Below are 21,651 nucleotides of genomic sequence, written 5' to 3'. Positions count from 1 at the left end.
CTTTACAAACAGGGATTGGACAAAAGCTATGCTGGAGACTACTCCTTAAACAGTGCAGGAGATTTGCTTTTGTAAGGTTAATATGATGATGTGCTTTCTCCCTTGGAGATAGCTGTTAAAAGATTCACTGCCCTTTTTCCCACCAGGTTGGTTTCTTTTATTTCTACATTTTTTAATAAAAAGTTTTGTGGATGAAGGGCTGTGTGTCACTGAGCCCTGAGGAGACTCGTCACCATTCTTTGTTCTTATCATCAAAGTATTGCCTGTGTTTCCTGCCAGCTTTTATTTTTGAAGCTAAGAGGCATTTTTAAAAGAAGGTCTACATTGCTCAACAGTTTGCAGGTTTATGGCTATGCCATTTTGAAATTAGTGTCTCAGAAATTTCAGTGGACTTTTCTGTACTTGGAAGAAAATAGCATTGTCTTTTATATATATAAATTGCATACATGGGAAGTGGTTTGCAGAGTTCTGAAATGTGTAACTATCATTTAGCCAATTCACTGCCCACTTCCTAAGGCTTGACATAAGCAGATTTTCTTTTTTAGGTTCCCTCAGTTTATTGTCCAAGTGAGCTCTCTAACCATTTTTTTATCTGAAACTGCAGTGTTCATCTTCTTCACAGGAACTATAATTTATTTGAATAACAGCTATGATTTGCTGAAAGCTCAGCCATTACCGGTGGTTTGTGAGGCACAGTTGTTCACTCATTGTTACGAAGCCCGTTTAGATTGTGCCATGCCAGCAGCCGCCTGTGCTGGCCTGAATTAGGACATCTCTAAGGTGTGCATTTTCCCAGCAATCCCATGCCCAGTATGTACCTGTCAGCCTTCCCAGTGGTTCATCTCCAGCTTCACCACCCTCCCCATGCCCAATGCCACTCTAACTCGCTTGGTCTGCTGGCCTCCTGCAATATGCTGTGGCAGAGGCCAGTGAATGGAATGTTACCGCTAAAAGCTCCAGCTTTATACTTTAGATTTGAGGGTTTTTATTAGACTGGCAGATGTAAAATTGCCACCCGGCCAGAGAGCTCTCTGGTGCCTGTGCTTAGAGAGATGCTGAAGTGACCCAACGTCAGGTAAACTGCCATTAACTTGCAATGGAAATTATACTCCTAATTTCTGCAAGAGTGGCACCATTGCTGGGGCTTTTACATTTTTGTTTTGGTTTACAGCAAAGCGAGCTACCCAAGTTCAGGCAGATTCTCCTGATCCACAGAGCTAGCCACTGAGCGGCACTGATTCCCAGTCTGCTCCTGTGAACTGATGGGACAAAGAGTGCAGGTCAGAACTGGGAAAGAGAGCTGGTTGCACTGTATGGACATAATGAGTGTAGAGGTTTCAAGTGAAGCAATACATCTTTATTAAGTTATCTCTCATATCTCTCATAATTTAGAGCCTTTCAGTGGATATAGCTTATTTTCACTTCAGTCACTAACATAGAAGTTTTCAAAATTTGTCTGATTCCAGCCTAGATTGCACCATTTCCCAGCAAGGGCTGAAATTACACAGCTCAGTGCCAGACACACATTTTCTGTCTGGCTGTACATGAGAGTTGCATGCATGTCTCTAATGCTGTAATTCATCACCTGGGATATGTCAATCACCGTAGATAATCATGTTCTAAAGCCTTTGGATGAGAGTGTATAAAATCCAATTACCTTACGATTTTTACCTGTAGTTGCAAAGCAATCAGAAGAAAGAAAACTATCTTTGTACTGGTATGTATGCTGTAGGTACATTGCTGTAGGCAATGAAGGTAAATACAGCAACGTGCTCTTTTTAGCCACTGGAGAAGTACTTACATTACTATTATTGCATTAGAAGAGAATCATGCTTTCTCCTTATCTCAGCACCAGTCTCCCCCTCTGCTCAGGTGCTTTCTTTCACCTGATTTTTCATGACTTTTGGGAAGAGCTGAGTTTGGTTTAAGAGGAATCTCCTCTCTCTCAGAGGTAGCCTCAAATCATGCTTTCTTCAGCTGATACTTCAGCAGCCGATGTTATTAATCCACTGACATTTGTAACCTACAGTAATGACCGTCATCCCACTATACACATCCAGGCACCACCAGCTTTCTGTGAGGCAATGGTGTAGCCAGAGATGCGCCTTTCTCATCCATGTTAATCTTCCTGGCAGTGTGCTAAGCCTCTGGGGAGGTCACAGAAATGTATATGTTTTTAACTGTGTTTGGTAAGCATCAATTGTAAGTTGAGTTTTGTTGGGGAAAAGGACAGAAGGGTACCTGCAATTAACCAAAACCTGGGAGCATTGGTTTAACAGTGGCACTTGAATGCTTCTGAATACAGATGGGAGGAAAGACTCTCTCACTGAAAATGTTACCCTAAGCTTCAGTCAGAAGCAGTTTTAATGTGCAGCTGGTAACCTTTTTTCCTATAAAATCAGCTCTAATTACAGTAACCTGCAAGGTAAGGTTTTCTGGGCAAGCACCAACAGAAGTTTTGTTTCATTAATGGGGCAGTTTGTTGCTCAATGTTATTATGCCAAGAGCTTCCACAAACTTTGTAGAAATCCTTACTTCGTTTTTGTGAAGGATTATCATCATGCGAATGAGAAGCTTAAGTCTTCATACAAGTGATTATTTCTCAGGTGGAAACTGTTGGTGAATTGGCTTTTTAAGGGTTTTAGCAGACAGCAGATTCAGGAAGGATGGGGTTTCCGGGAAAAAATACTCAATTCTCTGCATCCAATGCCTCATCTGTCCCCAAAGAAGTGAGTGACCTTTCTGCAATGTCTTCTTCAGTCTCTTCTCACTGACAGCCTCTGATGGGTTAGAGCTGACAGTCCCAGTTACTCAAATCGCAGCTCGCTTCTCCAGGGCTGGTGATATCAAACTCCAACAAGGTCTAATAACTCCCTGAGCTGAATACTAAACGCTCACCCTCTCACCTCACCATGCTGCTGTAAATTCACACCCTACACCTTGATGGTGCTCGCTCTGGGTGCTGCAGCTCTCTGGATGTGAAAGCCAACCGAGATCAGCTCGCCGTGAGCTCCCGCACAGCACGCAGAGGGCTGCGGAGGCTGCTGATACACCGGCTCTGTGTGAGGTGATGGGGAATCTTGGGGTGAAAGACAGAGGGGTGGAGAGTCAGTGAAGATAAGGCAGGAGGCTGCAAGAGGGTCATTCTATTTTTTTAATAGAGCTGAGATAAAACATTTCCAAATCAACTGTTTGTGCACGCTTGCAGAGAGAGGGCCGCGATTTACTGCCTCCGTGTCACGCTCAGCACACAGGGGCTGGCCCGGCCAAAGGACCCGGAGCTGTGGACAATCATAGGACAAGCCAATCCATCATATTGCAGATGATTTACTCTGTTCCCCAGGCTGGAGTAATTCTCAGGAAACAGGAGGTCTGCTGCGCTCCCTGCAAACAGACGAATTTTCGGAGAACCCCAGACCAGCTGAAGCTGGCAGGGATCGCTGAGCTTGCCCGGTCCAAGCCCTGCTCGGAGCGGGGCCAGCTGGAGCAGGATGCTCCGGGCCATGGCCAGCTGCTGTCACCAGACACCCAGGCTGGGGATGGGGGGATAAACCGTGCCAGGTAGGTGACCCCAGGGAAGCTGTGCCTGCTCACAGCAGCTGCTGCAGACGGAGGCAGCCGCTGCCTGCAGCGGTTTCCTCCCTGTGCTGTGAGCAAGGCAGGAGCCTGGGGCTGGAGAAGGGGAGCTGCAGGCACGTGAGGAACGAAGCTGGGTGCTGCCGTCCCGCTGTGCCGCCACCTCCTCGGAACACATCCCCTGCTTCTGCTCACCCACGTTTCCCTGCAGCAACGAAGAGCAGAGGCGCTTCACCCTGACACCAGCTCGACTCTGAGCTCACCGCAGCGGCAGTGCCTTGGCCGTGGTAGCCCTGCAGCTGTGCCTCGGGGCTTGGCTAAAAACGGGCACTGATCGCTCTCCCACTAGGAACCTGGGGGGGTCCCCGATGCCCTCAGTGTCTCCCTGTGACTCCCACCCACCATAAGGAAACTTGACATACAGAGATAACATAAAATAACTTATCTCAGCTGGTACCAGGCTGGGGGTGGCAGTCATCAGCCACCCAGCTTACAAAAACTTTGCTTGTTCTTGATTTTTTCCATCATTTGTAGCAGTCCATGACAGGAGAGTGGCAGGGACACCAGCCCCCAGCCCCAACTTAGCTGCGATACTGCACGGTGCAGCCACCTCTCTCTCTGCCCCCCCGCCAGCCTGGGGGCTGTGGGTACCATCAGGGAGAGCACGGGGGAGCCACGGGGCTCTGACTGCAGTCACATCTTGTGACAGTCCAGTAACAGGGCACACTGTCATATCAGGCATCCTGGACAGAACGAAGGAGCTCATTGGGAGCAGTCAGACCGGGATTGATGCCATCAAACCATGGAAAGATTAAAACAATCACCAATTTCACAGCATGGCTTACTCCAAAGCACCATTTCCAGCGGGGACCAGGCCGCGACTGCCACTTTGGGGGTGGAGAAGTCATCTCACGATTGCAGGACGGCACATTACATGACTGCCAACAACCTCCCCTTTCGCAACCACAGCGACGTTAAGTAACGCTGAGTGAAGGATTCAGGCTGACAACCTGAACACAGAATTTGGTGACAACTGGCCGGGGATGTGAGGGTCTCACCAGCCTCAGCTGTGGAAACAGCTTTGAGAAAAAGGAAAGGCTGCAGGGGTGGGAATGCAAATGCCACAGCACTGTCCAAGGGGACCGGTGAGACATGTGTAAGACAGGTCAGGTAGGACAGCATCAGTCCTGAGCATTGTAATGCAAACCCTGATAGAATTTTGGAGAACAGGACTAAAACACAGGTCAGCTGCGCTACAGCAGCCTGTTCACCACCCACACTTCACGTTTTGCCTGGTGGAGTCTGAACCAGCCCAGTCCATGCCCCTCACTGGGGTTTCTGGGCATGCTGGAAGCCTGTGTCAGACTGCTGGGGTGCTGCTGTCCCCTCTCGCACTCCAGGAGCTTCACTGTGCTCCTCTCTCAGGGCACCCACAGCCACTGTGGGAGCTGGGGAAGGGCTTGGCACGGGGCGCCTGGTGGGGACCTCTTCCTTAGCAGAGTGGAGGACCCTTTCATCAGGTATCTGGGGGCGATGATGACCTACACCAGTAACACAAAATCAGGGAGATGGTGAGGAGCAACACTGACAGAGGCTACAAGCGAACGATCAGCAATTGCGTCCATTTAAACAAAATGCATCCAAATGTCCTCAAGCGTGAGGGCGCCCTGTTGAGAAGGAGAAGGGCAGGACATGCCAGCAGGGCTTGGCCTGGAGCGTGGTGCTGAGGGCTCGCCCTGCACCTGCACCTTGCCACCACGCATGAACAGGCAAAGGCCTGGATGGGGAGCCAGGCATGGGAACTAGGGTAATTCTCTAGGTGTGGTCCTGATAGATTAAGCAGTGAACAAACTGCAGTGTAGTGCCCACGAAATGTAAAAAAAAAAAAAAACAAACCACAAAAAAACCCCTGAAGAACAAGCCTATGAATATCTGAGATCCTGGAACACACACACCCCCCCCCCCCCTCTTTTAGAGAGAGATTTAGACCATTCAATCTGCTTATCAAAAGATCAAAAGGAAAACCAATTTCTCCATAGAGGTGGCACCACAGGGAGCAAATACAGGCACTAAAGGATTCTGATGTGGTTTATCTACCAGAGGGTGGCAGTGCCCAGTACCTGTCCTCCTGCCCTCAAAGGGGAAGGAGGGGGACCATGCCTCGCTGGTCTGCAGGGTGAGACATCCCGGCTCTCTTCTCACTTGGTGCCCAACTGGCAAAGAGGGACTGGTTCTGGAAAGTGACACTGTGTCCTGACTTGCTCAGGCATGGCAATCCATGCTGAGGTGCTCATGTAGAAGCTGCTCCATCCTCAGCCCAGAGCCCATCTTCCATCTTTGCTTCCCTGCACCCGGGATGGCTTGACACTGTTCCCTGCCATCATGCAGTGCTGTGGCAGAGGCAGCGTGTCCCCACACTCTCACCCCACTAACTGTCCCCCACACCTTATGCCCTGCTTCTTTCCTCCAGCCCCTCCTAGGGATTGGTTCCTTGTTCTTTCTGCCTGTGTTTCCTTGGCAACCTGATCCAATCTTAGTTCCACATATCACCTTCACTATGAAGTTTAGCTAATCCAGCCCCCTCTGCCCTCAAACTGCTCGTGCATCTCCAACCACCTCCCTGAGACCCACAACCCTCACTGCTCCCTCAGGCACGGACTTTCCCCACCTCTCCATCCCCCTTTCACCACCTTTGATGAAATTTAAGCAAGTGCAGAAACTCTCTCACCAACAGGGATGGCCACGTGGTTCACTGCTTTGCTGAAAGAGGGAGGGCCTTAATTTTTCCTTCTTAAATGTGAGCCCCCCCCCCCCCCAAAGGGACGTGCTCCCCAGCACCAGGGCGCTGCAGCTTCTACTCTCCTTACCCCATGTGCAACTCCTCTATCCTTGCAGATCTGTTTACTTGGCACTATCTTCTGAAGAATAATCCACAGAACAGGGCTTGCTTGGAAATTTTTCACTTCCCTGGCCCTTTTTCTACTTGCGGTAAAATGGACCTAAGCCCATCCCTGTGTGGTCACGGTCTTAATGTCCTATAAGACTGTGGGCAGGTCATTTTGGATGCAAGCTCCTCTTTCTTCCTTCATACGATACACATCCTTCTGCTCCGTACAAGACATCCTGCTTTTCTTTTTGGCATTATGGACTCTATTAGAGCTTTCATGGAATACCACAGTACCCAAAATCAGAGCGTGCTAGCTAAGGCAGAGGTCTCACTCATCTGAAAAACAGATGGATCCTTGTATCCTCCTGAAACCCAGACCCAAAGATCTATAAAACCATCTAACTAAAAACTCTCACCTCCCTCCAGAGGTCTCAGAGGGGATTTGGTGCCTTTTTTTTCCTATCAAAATCAAGATGCAGAAAATATTTCTGGTAGTTCTGCAGTTAACTCTCAAAAGGCAAAAGCTTTCCAAATTTCAGCTCTATACAGCGTTTCTCAATTACATGCACACGCGTGGGTACCGGATAGGTCACGTACGTTAAACAAGCGAGTGAAAACCTGCCCTGGAGACCAGCTAACGAACAGCCCCACGATAGGACTGGTGGAACTGCTTATGGCAAATGCATGTGACTATTTCCCCATGGATTTCAGCCGGTTGGAATCAGGAGAAGGGTTGAGATGCCATTCACTTTGGCTCAAGCGAATGTGCTGGAAGTGCAGCAGCTGAAGAGCCCGAGTACGTTTGTGCGGGGAGCTCGGCATGGGCAGGGGCGGCTGGAGGGACGCCAGCTCAGGGGATGATCACCGGCAGGTCTCTTCAACCAGCCCTGCAACTCAGCAGGGGACCATCAAGACCAGAGAAAAAGGACTTCATTTTTTAGGCTTACCTTTAACAGGCCCACCTACTTCCTACAAGCTGTAGCAGCCTTGAAAGCAAGCACGTTGTGCCGTGTACAAAGCAAAGGCCGTGCAGCACTGTATGGATGACTTTGGTTTGGATGCAGCACCACCCAGCCTTGATGCCCGGGGCAGGGGGGTGTGTGTGTGTGTGTGTCTTATCCTGAAAATGCTCACAAAGATTTGGGAGCAAGTACTGCTACTGCCCGCAGTTCAGTTCTGCGGATGGCAGAATCCATTTGGCAGAAATCAATCCATCAGTAGTTGTTTTGTGATAGTAGCTGGAGCAGAGGGAAATGGGAGAAGGCAAAAAAATGGACTGACAGCAGAGCCACCAGCTTTTCATTATCCTACAAAGATGCCATGTGGTTTTGGTGACAAGTAATCTGAACTGCAGCCAGTCATCACCTTTATAAGCACTATCAGCCAGAAACCTAAAACATAACCTGTCAGTGTACAATGATTAGCTTCCTCTCTCCCCTCCCGGAGATAAGCGCCGCCACAGATGCAGGTTTGCCGAGCAGTCTCCTGCTGCCAGCATCTCCCCATCAGCTGTACTGCTGCTGGCTGTGATGTCTCTGCATCCCGGGCCAAAAGGCTACAGCTCTGTCAGAGGCAACTCTGGATCTCACATGGTTTCAATCGTGCTACCTGCAGTAGGTGGAGGTAACAGGACCAATTTCCACTCAGTCTAGTGGGTGCAATTCCTCTGCTGCACTGGGGAGCGCAGCCAGGGCAGTCCCCAGCACAGCCCGGCTACAGTCGTGCTGCTCTTTGTTAATCAACCTGGTTTAAGCAATTTTCTTAATAAAACACACAGAGTTAGGACATTTCCCCACTAGAAAATAGCAACTTCTGCCCTTTCCCCAGTCAATATTCAAGTCTGAAGGTATAAACTGCTGTCACAAACTGGTCTTTGTTTGGGCAGGGGACACTGAAAACCCACGGGGGGGCATCGGGGCATTCAGCTCTTCAAACAATTCCTCCAGGAAGGGACACTTGCCTGGTGTGCCATCATCACGGAAATGCTCTCTGGTTTGAAGCATACCATATTAAGATCATATTTAAAGTTATTCTTACCCTTCACTTATTTCAGGCAAGCCCATGAGCTATTTTAGCTCATTTTGCTGAGTAATGCGATTTTGCAGCTCTAAAAGGCGACCCGAATACCTGAACAAAGGAAACCTTAAGAAAGATTCTGTAATTATCTCACCTTTTATTTTGTTCATTTACACTTCTGGCACTGACAATTCTTTGAAGATATTTATTTTCATGTAAAGACCAAATTTCATTAAAGCAATCAGAACAGAAGTCAATTAAATAATTTTACATCACTTAAGTTTCAGAAAATGTACAACACTTTCATACATTATAGGCTTGACTGGTTGCAAAAGGAAATGGCACGTTTGACATGGTTAAGAAATAACTTGGACAACCCAACAATTAGTTTTGCCAAAACCTGTTTTGTATTGTAACACGCGCCCAGGGATTACAGCATGCCTGATGGCGCCATATGCATGTTATCATTCAACATGGAATTGTTTCTATCAATTTGGTCTCCAGTAATGTTGCGAATATTCTACATAGAATTTGTCACAGAAAGATCTGGTTAATGGTTTTGTAGGGGTGTGAGATTCACGATGGAAAGCGGAGACATGACTCTTGCCACTTCCCAGCGATGCCCTGGACCAGCAGGACACTGAGCACATGGAGAATATCAAGCATATGAATAATCCTATTGATTTCATGGGGACTACTCAAACACTTAAAATCAAACAGATGACAGGTGTGTACTAGGCAGGGCCTGCGGTGTAACGCAGCATCCCAGCACCATGAAACCATCCTGTTTCACACCTGCTGAGGATCCATGAAGTTTCTCCTGAAGAAATCACGATGATGGTCATACATTCAGTCCTCTCCAAAGTCTGTGTAATATTTAAGGCAGCAAGAGAAATTTGCCTTTACTTTAACACTTCAGAAACTGATGTTTCCTTTAGAAATAGGCGGACGATATTCATAATTAATCTGTGCGCCCCTTATTTATATAAATGTGATGAAAGGCCAAAGCAAATTTTGACAAACTGTATCTCAACAGAATCGAGGAGTGCAACTGAACCAGAGTTGAAGCTTTACAATTACACGTGCCAGATCATTCACATGTAACATACTGTCTAGGGACAATGTGAAAAAGTGGGGATTTAGATGAAATCTGTATTCTTGAGGCCTGATGCTGGTCAAACTTCCCCTGGTGTGATTGAGCTCTACTGAAGCTGATGAGTGAGCACCTCTGCTGAGAGGTGTGAGTAAGATTAAAAACATGCCGCTGGTTCACACTAACAGGTCATTGTGGCTAAAGTATATTCTCATATATGGAACTCTGGAACACTATTAACACCCATTTACAAAACACTACAGTGATGGTTATTGGCACATAAAAAACTTCTTCTCTATATGAAAACATACACAAAATAGATAAGAACTGCCATTTTTTCCAGACTTTTAAAATCTATATATAGTTGTCTTTAAGGAGTTTTAACCCCCAGTATCACAAACAACAATATTTCTTGAACAATGTTCACCTAGATTTTACTGTGCTGACATTTGTAACACTGCCACAACCTAGACCACTTTGTGGATTACGCTTACTGTACTGTACACAAGGCGATGAGGATCGATAGAAAACCACTAAGATTTTTGCACAAAAATGTGACTTGTTAAAATCCAGAGAACGACTGAGTCACTTTATAGGCAGCAGCTACATGTAAGCTGTAAATGTTACCCGCAATAAAAACACATTTTGCCATAAAGCACATATTGTGGCATTATCTGCTTCTGGCCTGGTACACAAAGCTCGATTTTCTTCCCAATGCAGAGGAATGGGTTTGGTTAGCTTGACTCTTTCAGAAAAAAAAGTGCACAAATATCTTACTCTTTAAAGTGCTTTGCAGAACTGTCTATTCTGCCTTAATTTCTACCCCAAGATCTCTCTGTGCTGTGAAGACTCTGCCTCTTTCTCACGTAGTGATGTTCAGCTAACAAAGCCTCTTATGCAAGTACAAGTAAAATTTCAAGAAGACCATGTTAGAAGAGCGCTGACGTTCAGAAGTAGAAAGCTGGATATAAAGCTGAGAAGTACAGTGTCTATCTTCCACTAGCCCACTGCGTGCCTGGGGGACTGCACCAGCACACTCATGGCCAAAGGAAAGACCCTTGCTCAGGGCCTGTAGCAGCCCCTGAAAGTCAAAACTTCTCCCCAGTGCTCAACCCAAGTGATTAAGAAGGGCAAAAGAGATTTCACCAAGGGAAAAAGTACTAGCTTTGCAAACTCTGTTGCCATGTTCTCACCTCCACGTAGGCACGGGAGAGGAGCACTGGTGTGCTTCTTGCCCCTTAGTCTGCCAGCCCCCCCGTTCCCATCCACAGGACCAAGCACAGTCCCTTGGTCCCACCATCCTCCTCCCACATGGGAGACAACTCAGAGACTGCTCCTTTTGGCTATAACACCCATCTCTACTGAAACATGACTTCGTGGGGCTTTTGATGCATCATTTCTTTCTCCTCCCCTCTCAACCCTAACTCCTACACCAGTGAAATGCTGCATTTACCAACTCATGCAAAACTAAGTTGGCATTGGAACAATGATCCTTGAGATGTATCCTCTCTTGTCCCAAAATTTCTGACATGGCTGTCACTGCAATTCACAAGGTAGCAACATCTGTGAGAGAGATCCAAGGTGCACGCGTAGCAATGCAACCTCAGCCCTCCAAATGCATCCTGGGGCCTTACTTTGTTTCTACGCCTATTTTCAAAACAGGTTTGCTTCTCTTGTTAAAAAATGATTTAGATCAACAAAGTGACAAGGGGAAGAAACAAGCAGCAAATTATCTCAACCTCCCCCCCCCCCCCCTGCTTTGGAATTTCAACATGGTGAACAAACTACTGTATGTGAATTAATGTGAATTTAATTTAAAAAGTTTAAAAATGCATCAGGACTTGTTTCTTTCATACCAGCTGTTAGATCACAACATGTAGAGTCAGTAGATTAATCAGAATTAAAATATCTCAAGTTGTTGTTTATAGTCAATATACCCAGCTCTACCACCAGTATTACTCTACTATTCCTGATGCACAGAATACCTGAATTAAGTGTGCAGTCCTTGTGAAGAAATGATTTCACATCTTCTGCAGAAAGCTTTCAATAAAACGATATTGTGCTTAGACATACTATTTATGCTACTTCATAAATTAAAATCCTGTCATAAGAAATTATTCAGCTACACTGTATTTTTATGCTTTTATCTGGAATGTTACTAAGCCTACCTTTAGCAAAAATCTCTTAAAACTTAAAATATGCACAAATATAAAAAATCTTTTCAAAATAGAAACATTTATTTAATTTTCTTCATACACTATAAATGTTCACAGATTCTAAAAATAAAACCCTAATTGCGTAAGACTAATTTCAAGTATTTGATCTCATTTTTATTACACGTGATGCTTGGTACTAGGTTCAGTATTTCTAAGGTACGGAATGTTGTCTTGGTGTAAAGCAACGCTAAAAGGAAGACTTAAACCCAACTCTGCGGGTGGGAAAGGGGGAGTGACAATAAAGAAGCCAGTATATTTTGCACCCTCATAGCCAGCAGCAATGATGAATAAAATGTGTGTATTTCAATCGTTTTGCCTCGAGAAAAAGCGCATGGGATGCAAACCTTCACAAAACTGCTTTCAGTAAGATTGAACCTGTGTGAGAAAACGAGCCCAGTGCTGTATGCAACTGAGTGCCACCCTTGAGAACGTCCGTGAAACAAGGCTGGCAGAGAGAGATGGTCTTCTGCTGCTAAAAAGCCCCAGCACTACCTGCAAAACAGAAGAGGCAGGCCGATCTTGTGACAGCAATCTTTCCAGTCACTCTGCTTTGGTTATACCCATTAACAGCAGCGGTTTTCTCTGCCTGTGGACACAAGCGCGAGGTTAGCACTGACACTGTGCTGGTGCGGGGACACCCTCCCTGGCTTACACCCTGCTCCAGCAAAACACATCCAGCAAGGGAATGTTCATAGGTGTATCAGTGAGTGTGGGCTTATGCTTTTGGGAGGATCACAACCATAAGTCCCTATTCTCAAGAGCCAGTAGATACCCACTTAAACCTATCAACCACGTAAGAACAGGTTGGGCGCTACACACCTATTCACACGCTATTCTGGGTAATGAAACTGTTCCAAATAAGGGTCTTTGAACACACGTTTTTTGGCTTCAGGAAGAAACCAATTTGTCCTTAAAACTATTTTGTTCTTGTCTGTGCCAAGTATCCCTTTTTATCATTTCAGGTACTGCACCTTCAGTGAAGGTTTCAAAGAGGTGACAGCCTAATGGAGACATCCCGCTGAGGGTGCATTTGTAGATAGGTCTGGAGACCGGAGCATTTTCAACAGCTGGTGCTTTCAAGCATAAAAATATTGTGCGCTTAAAGGGGAGGCAAGATGGAAGGCGTGAGAATCTAGCCCTCTCACTGCGCAAGGTCGATGTTCAGGGTCGAGCCACTCTTCGCAATGATCAGTTTGAAATTCCCTCTGTCTGCTATGCTTTCCCCTTTTAGTCCCAGTCAAGTCACAGAAGGATGGTTTAAAATGTTTTCTTTCCAAAAATATTTCTTTGACTAATGACGTAAAAAAAGAAAATAACGCAAAATACACCCAATGGCTGAAGGTCAATAATTGGAGAGTAAGAACTCCCCCCATAGAAGATCAGATAACATAATGTCAGACTTACTTACAACAACAAAACCCCACATTATCCAATAAAAATAATTTAGTAACAAATGTCCAGTCTCAGTTTTGATAGTAATACTACATTCAAAGTATTTTTCAACTCAAGAAAAGCCCACAAAGCCAATCTAGAAAAGCTAATGAACCCAACAACTTCTTTTAATCTTTACACAATGAAAAATAAATGTATTTTTACCAAATAAATGGGGGGCAGCCCACAGGCAGAGGAGGTTTTCCACATTCTTTCATGAAGCAAATGTTTCAAAGATAAGAATTTGAATTGTTGATGCTTTCAAACTCGTATCTCTGAAGACTTAAAGCGGTGAGGACAGAGCAAGGAAAAAAACCAACATAATATTTTTATGTAGCTGCATAAAATTCAATTTGCCAAGGCAAGCAATCATGGCAGGTGAATAAAATACCATTCATATTTTCATTACTATGCTAAAGGCAGCCAAGTTGATTTTTGTGCCTGACATTTTCTTGACAATTTTGCAATGCTTTGGTAAGGCAGTTAATATGAGATGTAGGCTTCTGCCCATTGCTAATACATCTCTTTAGATCCAGCAAGACACTGGTTGACTAAGGGCATTTGAAGAAATAATGTGCTAGGATTCATTTACTCTGCACTTATGAAGATAAACTGAAGGCAATATGATTATTCATGAACAAAAGGTGCAGGAGGGACAATCACTATGCATTTAGCAGCACAAAACCTCTCCCCTCCTTTTCGTTCTTTTAGCTAATGATATTTTGTGTTCAAAACTAGGCACAAACCCAAACGTTCAAATGCAAAAAAGGAAAACAAAAATTATTTTTTTCCAACTAACTGAAGCCTCTACATTGTACCTAGCAATATATACCAGTTCATTTGTATGTGCGGTCACATACTTAGCTCTGTTTTCTGCTGTCAAGTAGTTAATTTTGACAGTTTCTCTCAAAAACACCAACTCCCAACTGTAGTGTGTACTTGAGAGCAGCAGTGCCTAGATAACCCGGTGTAACACAGACATACGCCACCCTAGTGAACCTCCACCCAGGTGAGTGTGGCTCTCTTCTTGTTATCTCAAATAAATAAAAATGGAAAGTCTCTTAGGGTAAATTTGGGAAATGTTCCCTCTGATAGATATAGCAGATGTTTGTATTTTCCTAATCAGTTAAACCTTTTAAATAGCTACCATTACAGCAGCTTATGCATTCGTCATTCATTGTATTGCACAGCAGAGCTATTTCCTAGGCTGTATGGGATGGGGATCTAACAGATGTCAGCTGCTTCCTGATTAGCTACTCTTTATTTTATCTTTTTTTTCAGTATTGAAGACAAGGACAACCCCTGACCATCTAGGATAGCCTTCTGTATTCATCCGGTACAGTGCACCCTACTAAATACCTTGGGACGGTGCAGTGTCACGGACACTCAGTGAATTCACATAATTGTGGAATTCAATCTCTTCTGGAAGCCATTGCTTTTAGTTATCAAGAAAATGCTAGCATATTGAATTTCCTCCCAAATGGAGCAGTTTTGAACATGAAGGCATTTTTAACTAGACAGTAGAAAGGAGAACCAGACCAGAAGCAGGGCAGTGAGGTCATCAGAGCTGCTTTTCCCCCAGAAGGCTTTTAAATGATTAAATACATCAGCAGCTGAAAATTATTCCACATCAGAAGCATCATTGTCAGAAAGATGGTAATTACTTCCTTTCACCCGAATATACTCGATATACCTCCCTTCATCAGAATCTGACATACCACACGTACATAGCCTGTTTTCAAACAAAGATTCAATTTCCTCTAGTTTTTTCCCTTTAGTCTCAGGAAGGCAGCCGTAGATGAAAACCAGTCCCAAGGCAGCAAACCCTGCGTAGAGGAAGAAGGCTCCTGCAATGTAAAACAATACGCACAGTCGGTTACAGAAGTTCCCATCCCTTCTCTGCTCCAGAGCAGAGGGACTGGCAGAAGCAGCAGGCTGCAGGTATCAAAGGAGTGTGTAAAAGCAAAAGCAAAGGTTGGAGTGGCATCATTAAAACAACAAACTGCAGGGCTGTGGGGGTAGAAGGCTGCTCTATTGCATCGTTCCGCAATGGAGTAAATTAACAAAAGCAATTTCAGTTCACATGGAAGATAATACACATACTTTCTGGGCAAGTCATTCTGCTGTTAAAATAAACAGCAATTAAACAATTGCATACCCAATAAAAAAAGGCAGATACAAAAGGCAAGAGCCTTCTTAGTTTATCTTAACAGCAAAGGACACACTAAGACAACCCCCCAAAATGAGAAACTTTAGCGAAAAAGAAATAGTCAGGATGAAAATAATGCTTGTGACTATTACACCTAATTATTATTTGAAAGTCCTCTGCAGAGACAATTAGCAGTGAGAAAGAGCTCATTTCCCCCTGCAACCCACCATACCTACGGGGGCAGAGAAGATACCAAAGGACCAACAAGCATTTACCTGCCATGTGTTTCTAGACTGTTGACTCAAAGGAATGACAAGTAGAGCTGAAACACTCTGTACTAGTAATGGTGTAAAGGTCACATCAACTCCCTAGCAGCTTAATGTAATTTAAATGATGTGTACTGGAGTGGCTGAGCAGTAATCTGACAAACTCTCTGCAGGCTCCAGCAGACAGGACTTAATCAACAGCTGGGAGTGGGGCAGTAGCATCTTACACAGCTATTTCTGCAAGGAACATCCGATATTGGTCTTGGATGCCATCATAAATTGGAAAATTGCAGATGCTGCCTCTTTAAGTGGCAATCAGCATATTTCACTAAGTCAAAGATGGTTTTTTTCCAGCTTCCCTGTTTTAATCAACTGCCTAGGCTATCTGTTAAGGACAGAAAGAAATGTTTATTATGAAAGCTGGAGCAAACTCTATGATCCAGGCAGGTCGCATCAAGTGTCTAGTCTTACTAAACCACGGTGGATTGAGAACACTGCATTCACAGTTGACACTTCATAGCAAAACCAACGGAGTAACCCAGAATCAGTAGAAAAATCTATGCACACGAATGCATACTGTTTCTTACCATAGTATGTCAGATATTCGGCTGTATGCAGAAATGTCAGTGACACGAGCACATTGAAAACCCAGTTGACTCCAGAAGAACATGCATTTCCTGTACTTCTAGCCCAAAGTGGGTAAATTTCAGAATTGACGGTCCAGGGCATAGGACCCATCCCTAAGAATTAGGAAAAAAGATTAACCTCAGTTTAGTGGCTGGACTCAAAAGTAAACTTAACATGTAGCCTCAGTATTCGACATTTTACCTTTACAATTTTTTTAACTCGTATGCGAAACCAAATGTCTGCTTACCAGGTGCAAAGAAAATCAAGTACAAAATAAGGCCCAGAAGTGCTGTCCAAGAGTATGGAGTGGGGCAGAAATTGTATGCCCAAAACAAGTCTTCCTTTTTGAATACTGTTTCATTTGAACACCTGAAAAATAACAAAAAACTTCATATTAAAGAATTTTTAGAGAAATGGGTGACATCTCAATATAAACACGGCATGTAATGTCTTATGAAAAGCTGGAAAATGCACAATTAAGATGAAAAAAACTTCTTCCCTGTTAATTTATCAAGATCTTTGAGCCAAGTCTTACATTCAGAAATGTGTTTTTTCCCAAGCCTGGTCTTTGGAAGAGGAACCAGCAGAACATCCCTGAATTTAAACACTTGCCTTGTATCTACAGATCTCCTTCAAATGACTAGTCTTTACTATGCAAGTGGTCACACCAAAGTCGATGAGACCGTTCACATGAATATCACACAGTGCAAAATGAGCTGCAGCAGCAAAAGATGCTGCATACAAGGATTTAAGGTCAAATGGAAGTTAGTCATTATGTCATTGATGAACTAACTATATGCTGCACACTTCAGGCATAATCAGTGATGCCTATACAGTGTGCCAAGGTCGAGTGAAGTTATAAGGAAAAGAGGCGTATACTTTCTTTTCTACACAGTGAAATAATTTAGAAAGAAGTAGCATTTCTAATTAGACAGTAAAAATAAGAAACAGACCAGAGTTAAACTGTGCCTGGCCTACTGAAAAAAAAAAGTGTCTCTATTCCAAGGACTATGTGGAAATTACATATTTCGAGGAATAGGTATAAAATCAGGTATTTCCATCTGACTGCCAACAATATAATACATATTAAAGGAATACTGGCAACTATATTTTTTGTTATGTAATTTATTTTTTTAAAATTAGCATTGGTTTAAAGGGACAAGTCATGAGTGCTTTTCAGCTGCAACCACCTCAATTGCTACAGTTGAAAAAACATGTACTTTGGGGAGAGAAGACTTAGGCAGACACCACCCTTTCATATGCTAACAATGTTATTTACTTGAACAGAAGAAATCACAGAGAGATGAACATTTGTCTGGGTTACGACTTCCAGATCAGCTGAGCACTTACGTGAAGGATATGACCCTCTTGACAGTAGGAAAACAAGAATAAAGATGCGTGCAATGGGTGATAGCTGGGCAACAAGTGGCGAGATGGTGGAGCAACAGACACCCTGAAATGTTTCAGAGGACCTACCGCCATTGCAGTTGACTTTCAAAAGCAAATTCCAACAAAACACTTCTAACTTTTTTGTTAAGAAACGACCAGACAGGCCCAGGTTGAACAGTGTCATGGTTTAACCCTAGCCAGCAACTAAGCACCACGCAGCCGCTCCCTCCCTCCCTCCCCCCCCCCCGCCCCGACCCAGTGGGGTGGGGGAGAAAATCAGAAAAAGAAGTAAAACTCATGGGTTGAGATAAGAACAGTTTAATAGAACAGAAAAGAAGAAACTAATAATGATAATGATAACACTAATAAAATGACAACAGCAATAATAAAAGGATTGGAATATACAAATGATGCGCAGGGCAATTGCTCACCACCCACCGACCAACACCCAGCTAGTCCCCAAGCGCCGATCCCCTCCCCAACTTCCCAGTTCCTATACTAGATGGGACGTCCCATGGTATGGAATACACTGTTGGCCAGTTTGGGTCAGGTGCCCTGGTTGTGTCCCGTGCCAACTTCTTGTGCCCCTCCAGCCTTCTTGCTGGTTGGGCATGAGAAGCTGAAAAATCCTTGACTTTAGTCTAAACGCTACTTAGCAACAACTGAAAACATCAGTGTTATCAACATTCTTCGCATACTGAACTCAAAACATAGCACCATACCAGCTACTAGGAAGACAGTTAACTCTATCCCAACTGAAACCAGCACAAACAGGAATGTGCTAAGCACTGATGGCCAACCCACCACCACTCCTGGGACAGAAACCTTCCTGAAGTTGGCACGGATGTACCAACAGAACAATATTTAAAGCAGGATATCACCGTGAAGTCCCAAACCCAATTTCAGGACAGCTGGATATCCAAAGTTCAAGTTTCAAATACATTTAAAAGAGAGAGGTTAACCCAACAAATACTGGAAAAATGCACATCTGAAACACCAGCCAAACCCTAACGCTGCCTTAATGGCAGTAAGCTATAAGATTTGCAGTTCCACCTTGCAGTTGAGCAGCACCTGACCAAGCGGAGCCAGCGTTCCCTGCAGGAATTCCGAGCCCTTGATGTGTTGCCAGCAAAGCAGCCAGTGCCTGCATGCACCATGCCACCCTCCCCAGCCCTGCCTTGCTGTGGTCCCCCAGAAAGGCCATCTCATCCACTGCATACAGATTCACTTTCAGTCTTGAGGTGAAAAACACATAGAAAACAGGACAACTGAACATCCCTCTGAAAGGTACGTCCCTCATGCCCAGATACAACAACAGGCTCGTGGTCTCAACTGCTGCTGACTGGCCACTGGAGCACCCATCAGCCAAAGACACCAGCAGCTTCCATGACAGATTTTTCACCTTTTCTCAGCCAAAAGTACTGCTGCCATGCTTGCCACTTCTTCATCTTGCTTCAAGCATCACCCCAGGTTCCTTCTTCTGTCACTTTGCTCTTTCATGGGTCAGCTCAGCATCTCTAAGTTACGAGTGTGAGACATAGATCATTCCCTGTTAGTGTCTACCCTGATGCTTCCCCACCATTCTACATACTCCTCCCTGTGTGCAGGTTAAATCAAGTCTGAGCTGTGCCTCAAGTACAAGACGTATAGAAGACTGAACTGTGCTGTAGAACCATCCATATGTTTAAACTGGAAGTTTAAATGGAGCATTTAAGGAAATGGTGTTTGAAAGGTTAATTTCTGAATACCCAGTGATCCTCTTGCCACCTCCTGCTCAGCCCTTTGTAGCTGCCCGCTCTGCATCTGCACCACTGCTGGATCGCAGGATTGCTCAGTTTCTGTTAATCTACATTCATTTGCAGGTGTTTGGTAATGAATACAAGCTGATTAGCATTTTAAAACATCTTGATGTTGAAATTGGTTCCTCCATTCTGCCCAGCCAGATCGGCAGCTCCTCAGAGAGGAGTCTCAGCTTTCTCTCAAATGCTACTGTGTAAACAAAGACGTACTTGGTTTATTATCTTGCATCCATCTCTATCAGCACAAACCAACCTGCTGATTCATACAGACACAACTGCCAGGAGGTCTGGATGTTTCCTTCCCCTACCATCTTTCCCTAGATGTGTCCTACTTTTGACAGAGTGGAACAAAAATGATACAAGGAAAACCAGACGTCTCCGGAGCCCCCTATGGCTGAAGCCACTCATCTATTCTCCTCTGTCTGTCCGCAACTGAGAGGAAATTCTGTTGCAGGAAAGCAGATTCAGTGCACTGAAACAGGAAAAACAGCACTTAAGACTAGATTTAACAGAAACCTTGCAGTAATAAACTGTGCTTTGCTTATCCTTCAGTAGTACACAGAGTAAAACCAAAGATATCTGCATTTGCTGGCATTGCTGGGTACATTCAAAAATAACACTCCTTCAAGGCTGAGTATTTGTTCAAGCTCTGCTACTGTGCTAATTCTACTGCTACATTACTATTTCCACAAGATCTATTATTTTGCTTAAGAATATATTAATAATTACTGTATAACGTACTATCAAATAAAATTCTGAATTTCGTCCTGCACAAAGGGAGCACCTATGATGGAAAGTGGATGAGCAGCTACCCATCACTTCACAAGCTGAAACACACAGAGGAAAATGCCCTGTAAATTACTTACAAGTAAAATGATGCAGGCAGGTACCAGTGCAAAGAGTTTGTAAACACCAGTATGCTGGGTAATAGTTGTATCAGTATAAACAGTGAAGACACACCACATCATTTCCTCTGAAATTACTGCCAAAGTGAAAACATGATAGTGCTACATTGAAGATCTTTACCATTAATTTCTTTTGTTACATATTCTCCATAGATAATTTAAGACACGCATCTGTTCTAATTAGTGAAAACCTGACCTTCCAACAGTTAATGTGAACAATTCGACTGACTGGAAATAAATCAGAACAGCAGTAGATTTCTAAATTATGGGCATTATATGCTTGGTTTCATAATCACAGAAGCCATCCTTTATCAGATATGGTCTGTAGTTCAGAGATCTAAAGCTTTGCTCCCCACCTATTTTTAAGGATAAATTACGTTCATATGCCACATAAAAGAAGGTAAGAGAAGAAGAGCTGGTGTGGGTGGTCTAAAATGTTATTGCTAAGAACAAGAGGACAAAACAGGATAGGACCATTTCCTTAATAATCAATCTAAATTTTCCTAATACTTGAACCAATTTGGCTGTAGAATAATCCTCAAGAGCAACACTGAAAACCACAGAGAGGCAAATGGCTAGGCAGTACATAGCACAGGCAAGTGAGCACAGCACAAGACAGAGACCCAGATGATTTTCTCCTCAAATTTCCATTAATTTTTGCTTTGCTGTAGAGTAAAAACTGTGTAGCCCTAAGGATACGGGTTTTGTGGGAATTAAATGTTTCATTCTGAACAGTTCATATATTTTTAATATGGAAGCTGCTGACTTCTCATTGTCTTTTAAGCCCTTCAGAAGCATTTTAAATGGATCTACATCAGAAGTCTTAAAAGGTCAAAATTAAAATCGAATCAGGTTAAGGAAATAAATTACATCTAAAGACAATCACTAATGTGATCATTCATCTCCTTAAAATACTTGTTAGAACAGGCATATTACAAAATTACACATTCTGCTCTGAGATAAACTTTAACATCAGCTGCTGATGGTACAGATAGATTTTAGACCTAATTCACAGTTTCACTAATCCCCATTTCTTTGTTCTAACTAGAGTAAAACTACTTAAGGACTGCTCCTATGCCAGACTTTTGTGTCTGGGTTATCAAGATGATGATAATCTACAATTTACCAATTTAGTCTCTGGTGTAACACAAATATATTAGATTTTTAAAAAACTTCTTTAGAGAGATTTTTAAAGTCTCCTGTGTAGAGTGCTAACTTTTATATCATGCCAATCCAACTGAACAATATAAATGTATGCCAAGCTTATTAACTCATCTTTTTGCCTGAAGCCTGGTCA

The 21,651-nt window shown here is 43.9% G+C and overlaps 1 protein-coding gene across 2 annotated transcripts in view; it reads right to left on the bottom strand.

Moving 5' to 3' along the window:
• Positions 1–8,621: 8,621 nt before the first annotated feature.
• SLC2A13 (solute carrier family 2 member 13) overlaps positions 8,622–21,651 on the bottom strand; it is a 166,192-nt gene continuing 153,162 nt past the window's right edge. Inside the window, exons 8-11 of one of the 2 annotated variants that reach the window (XM_049814298.1) lie at positions 16,509–16,630; positions 16,222–16,374; positions 14,938–15,066; positions 8,622–12,280 (exon numbers count right to left, since the gene is read on the bottom strand). In XM_049814298.1, the coding sequence (XP_049670255.1) occupies positions 12,261–12,280; positions 14,938–15,066; positions 16,222–16,374; positions 16,509–16,630 (424 nt within the window). In that variant the 3' untranslated portion in view covers positions 8,622–12,260. Of the gene's footprint in view, positions 15,067–16,221; positions 16,375–16,508; positions 16,631–21,651 lie in introns of both variants that reach the window. The other variant, XM_049814297.1, reaches the window with a different exon arrangement.

This window comes from Accipiter gentilis, chromosome 11 (genome assembly GCF_929443795.1).
Source record: "Accipiter gentilis chromosome 11, bAccGen1.1, whole genome shotgun sequence".
NCBI lineage: Eukaryota > Metazoa > Chordata > Aves > Accipitriformes > Accipitridae > Astur > Astur gentilis.
The sequence above is the reverse complement of the archived record's forward strand: the minus strand, read 5'-3'. Positions and strand labels throughout refer to the sequence as shown.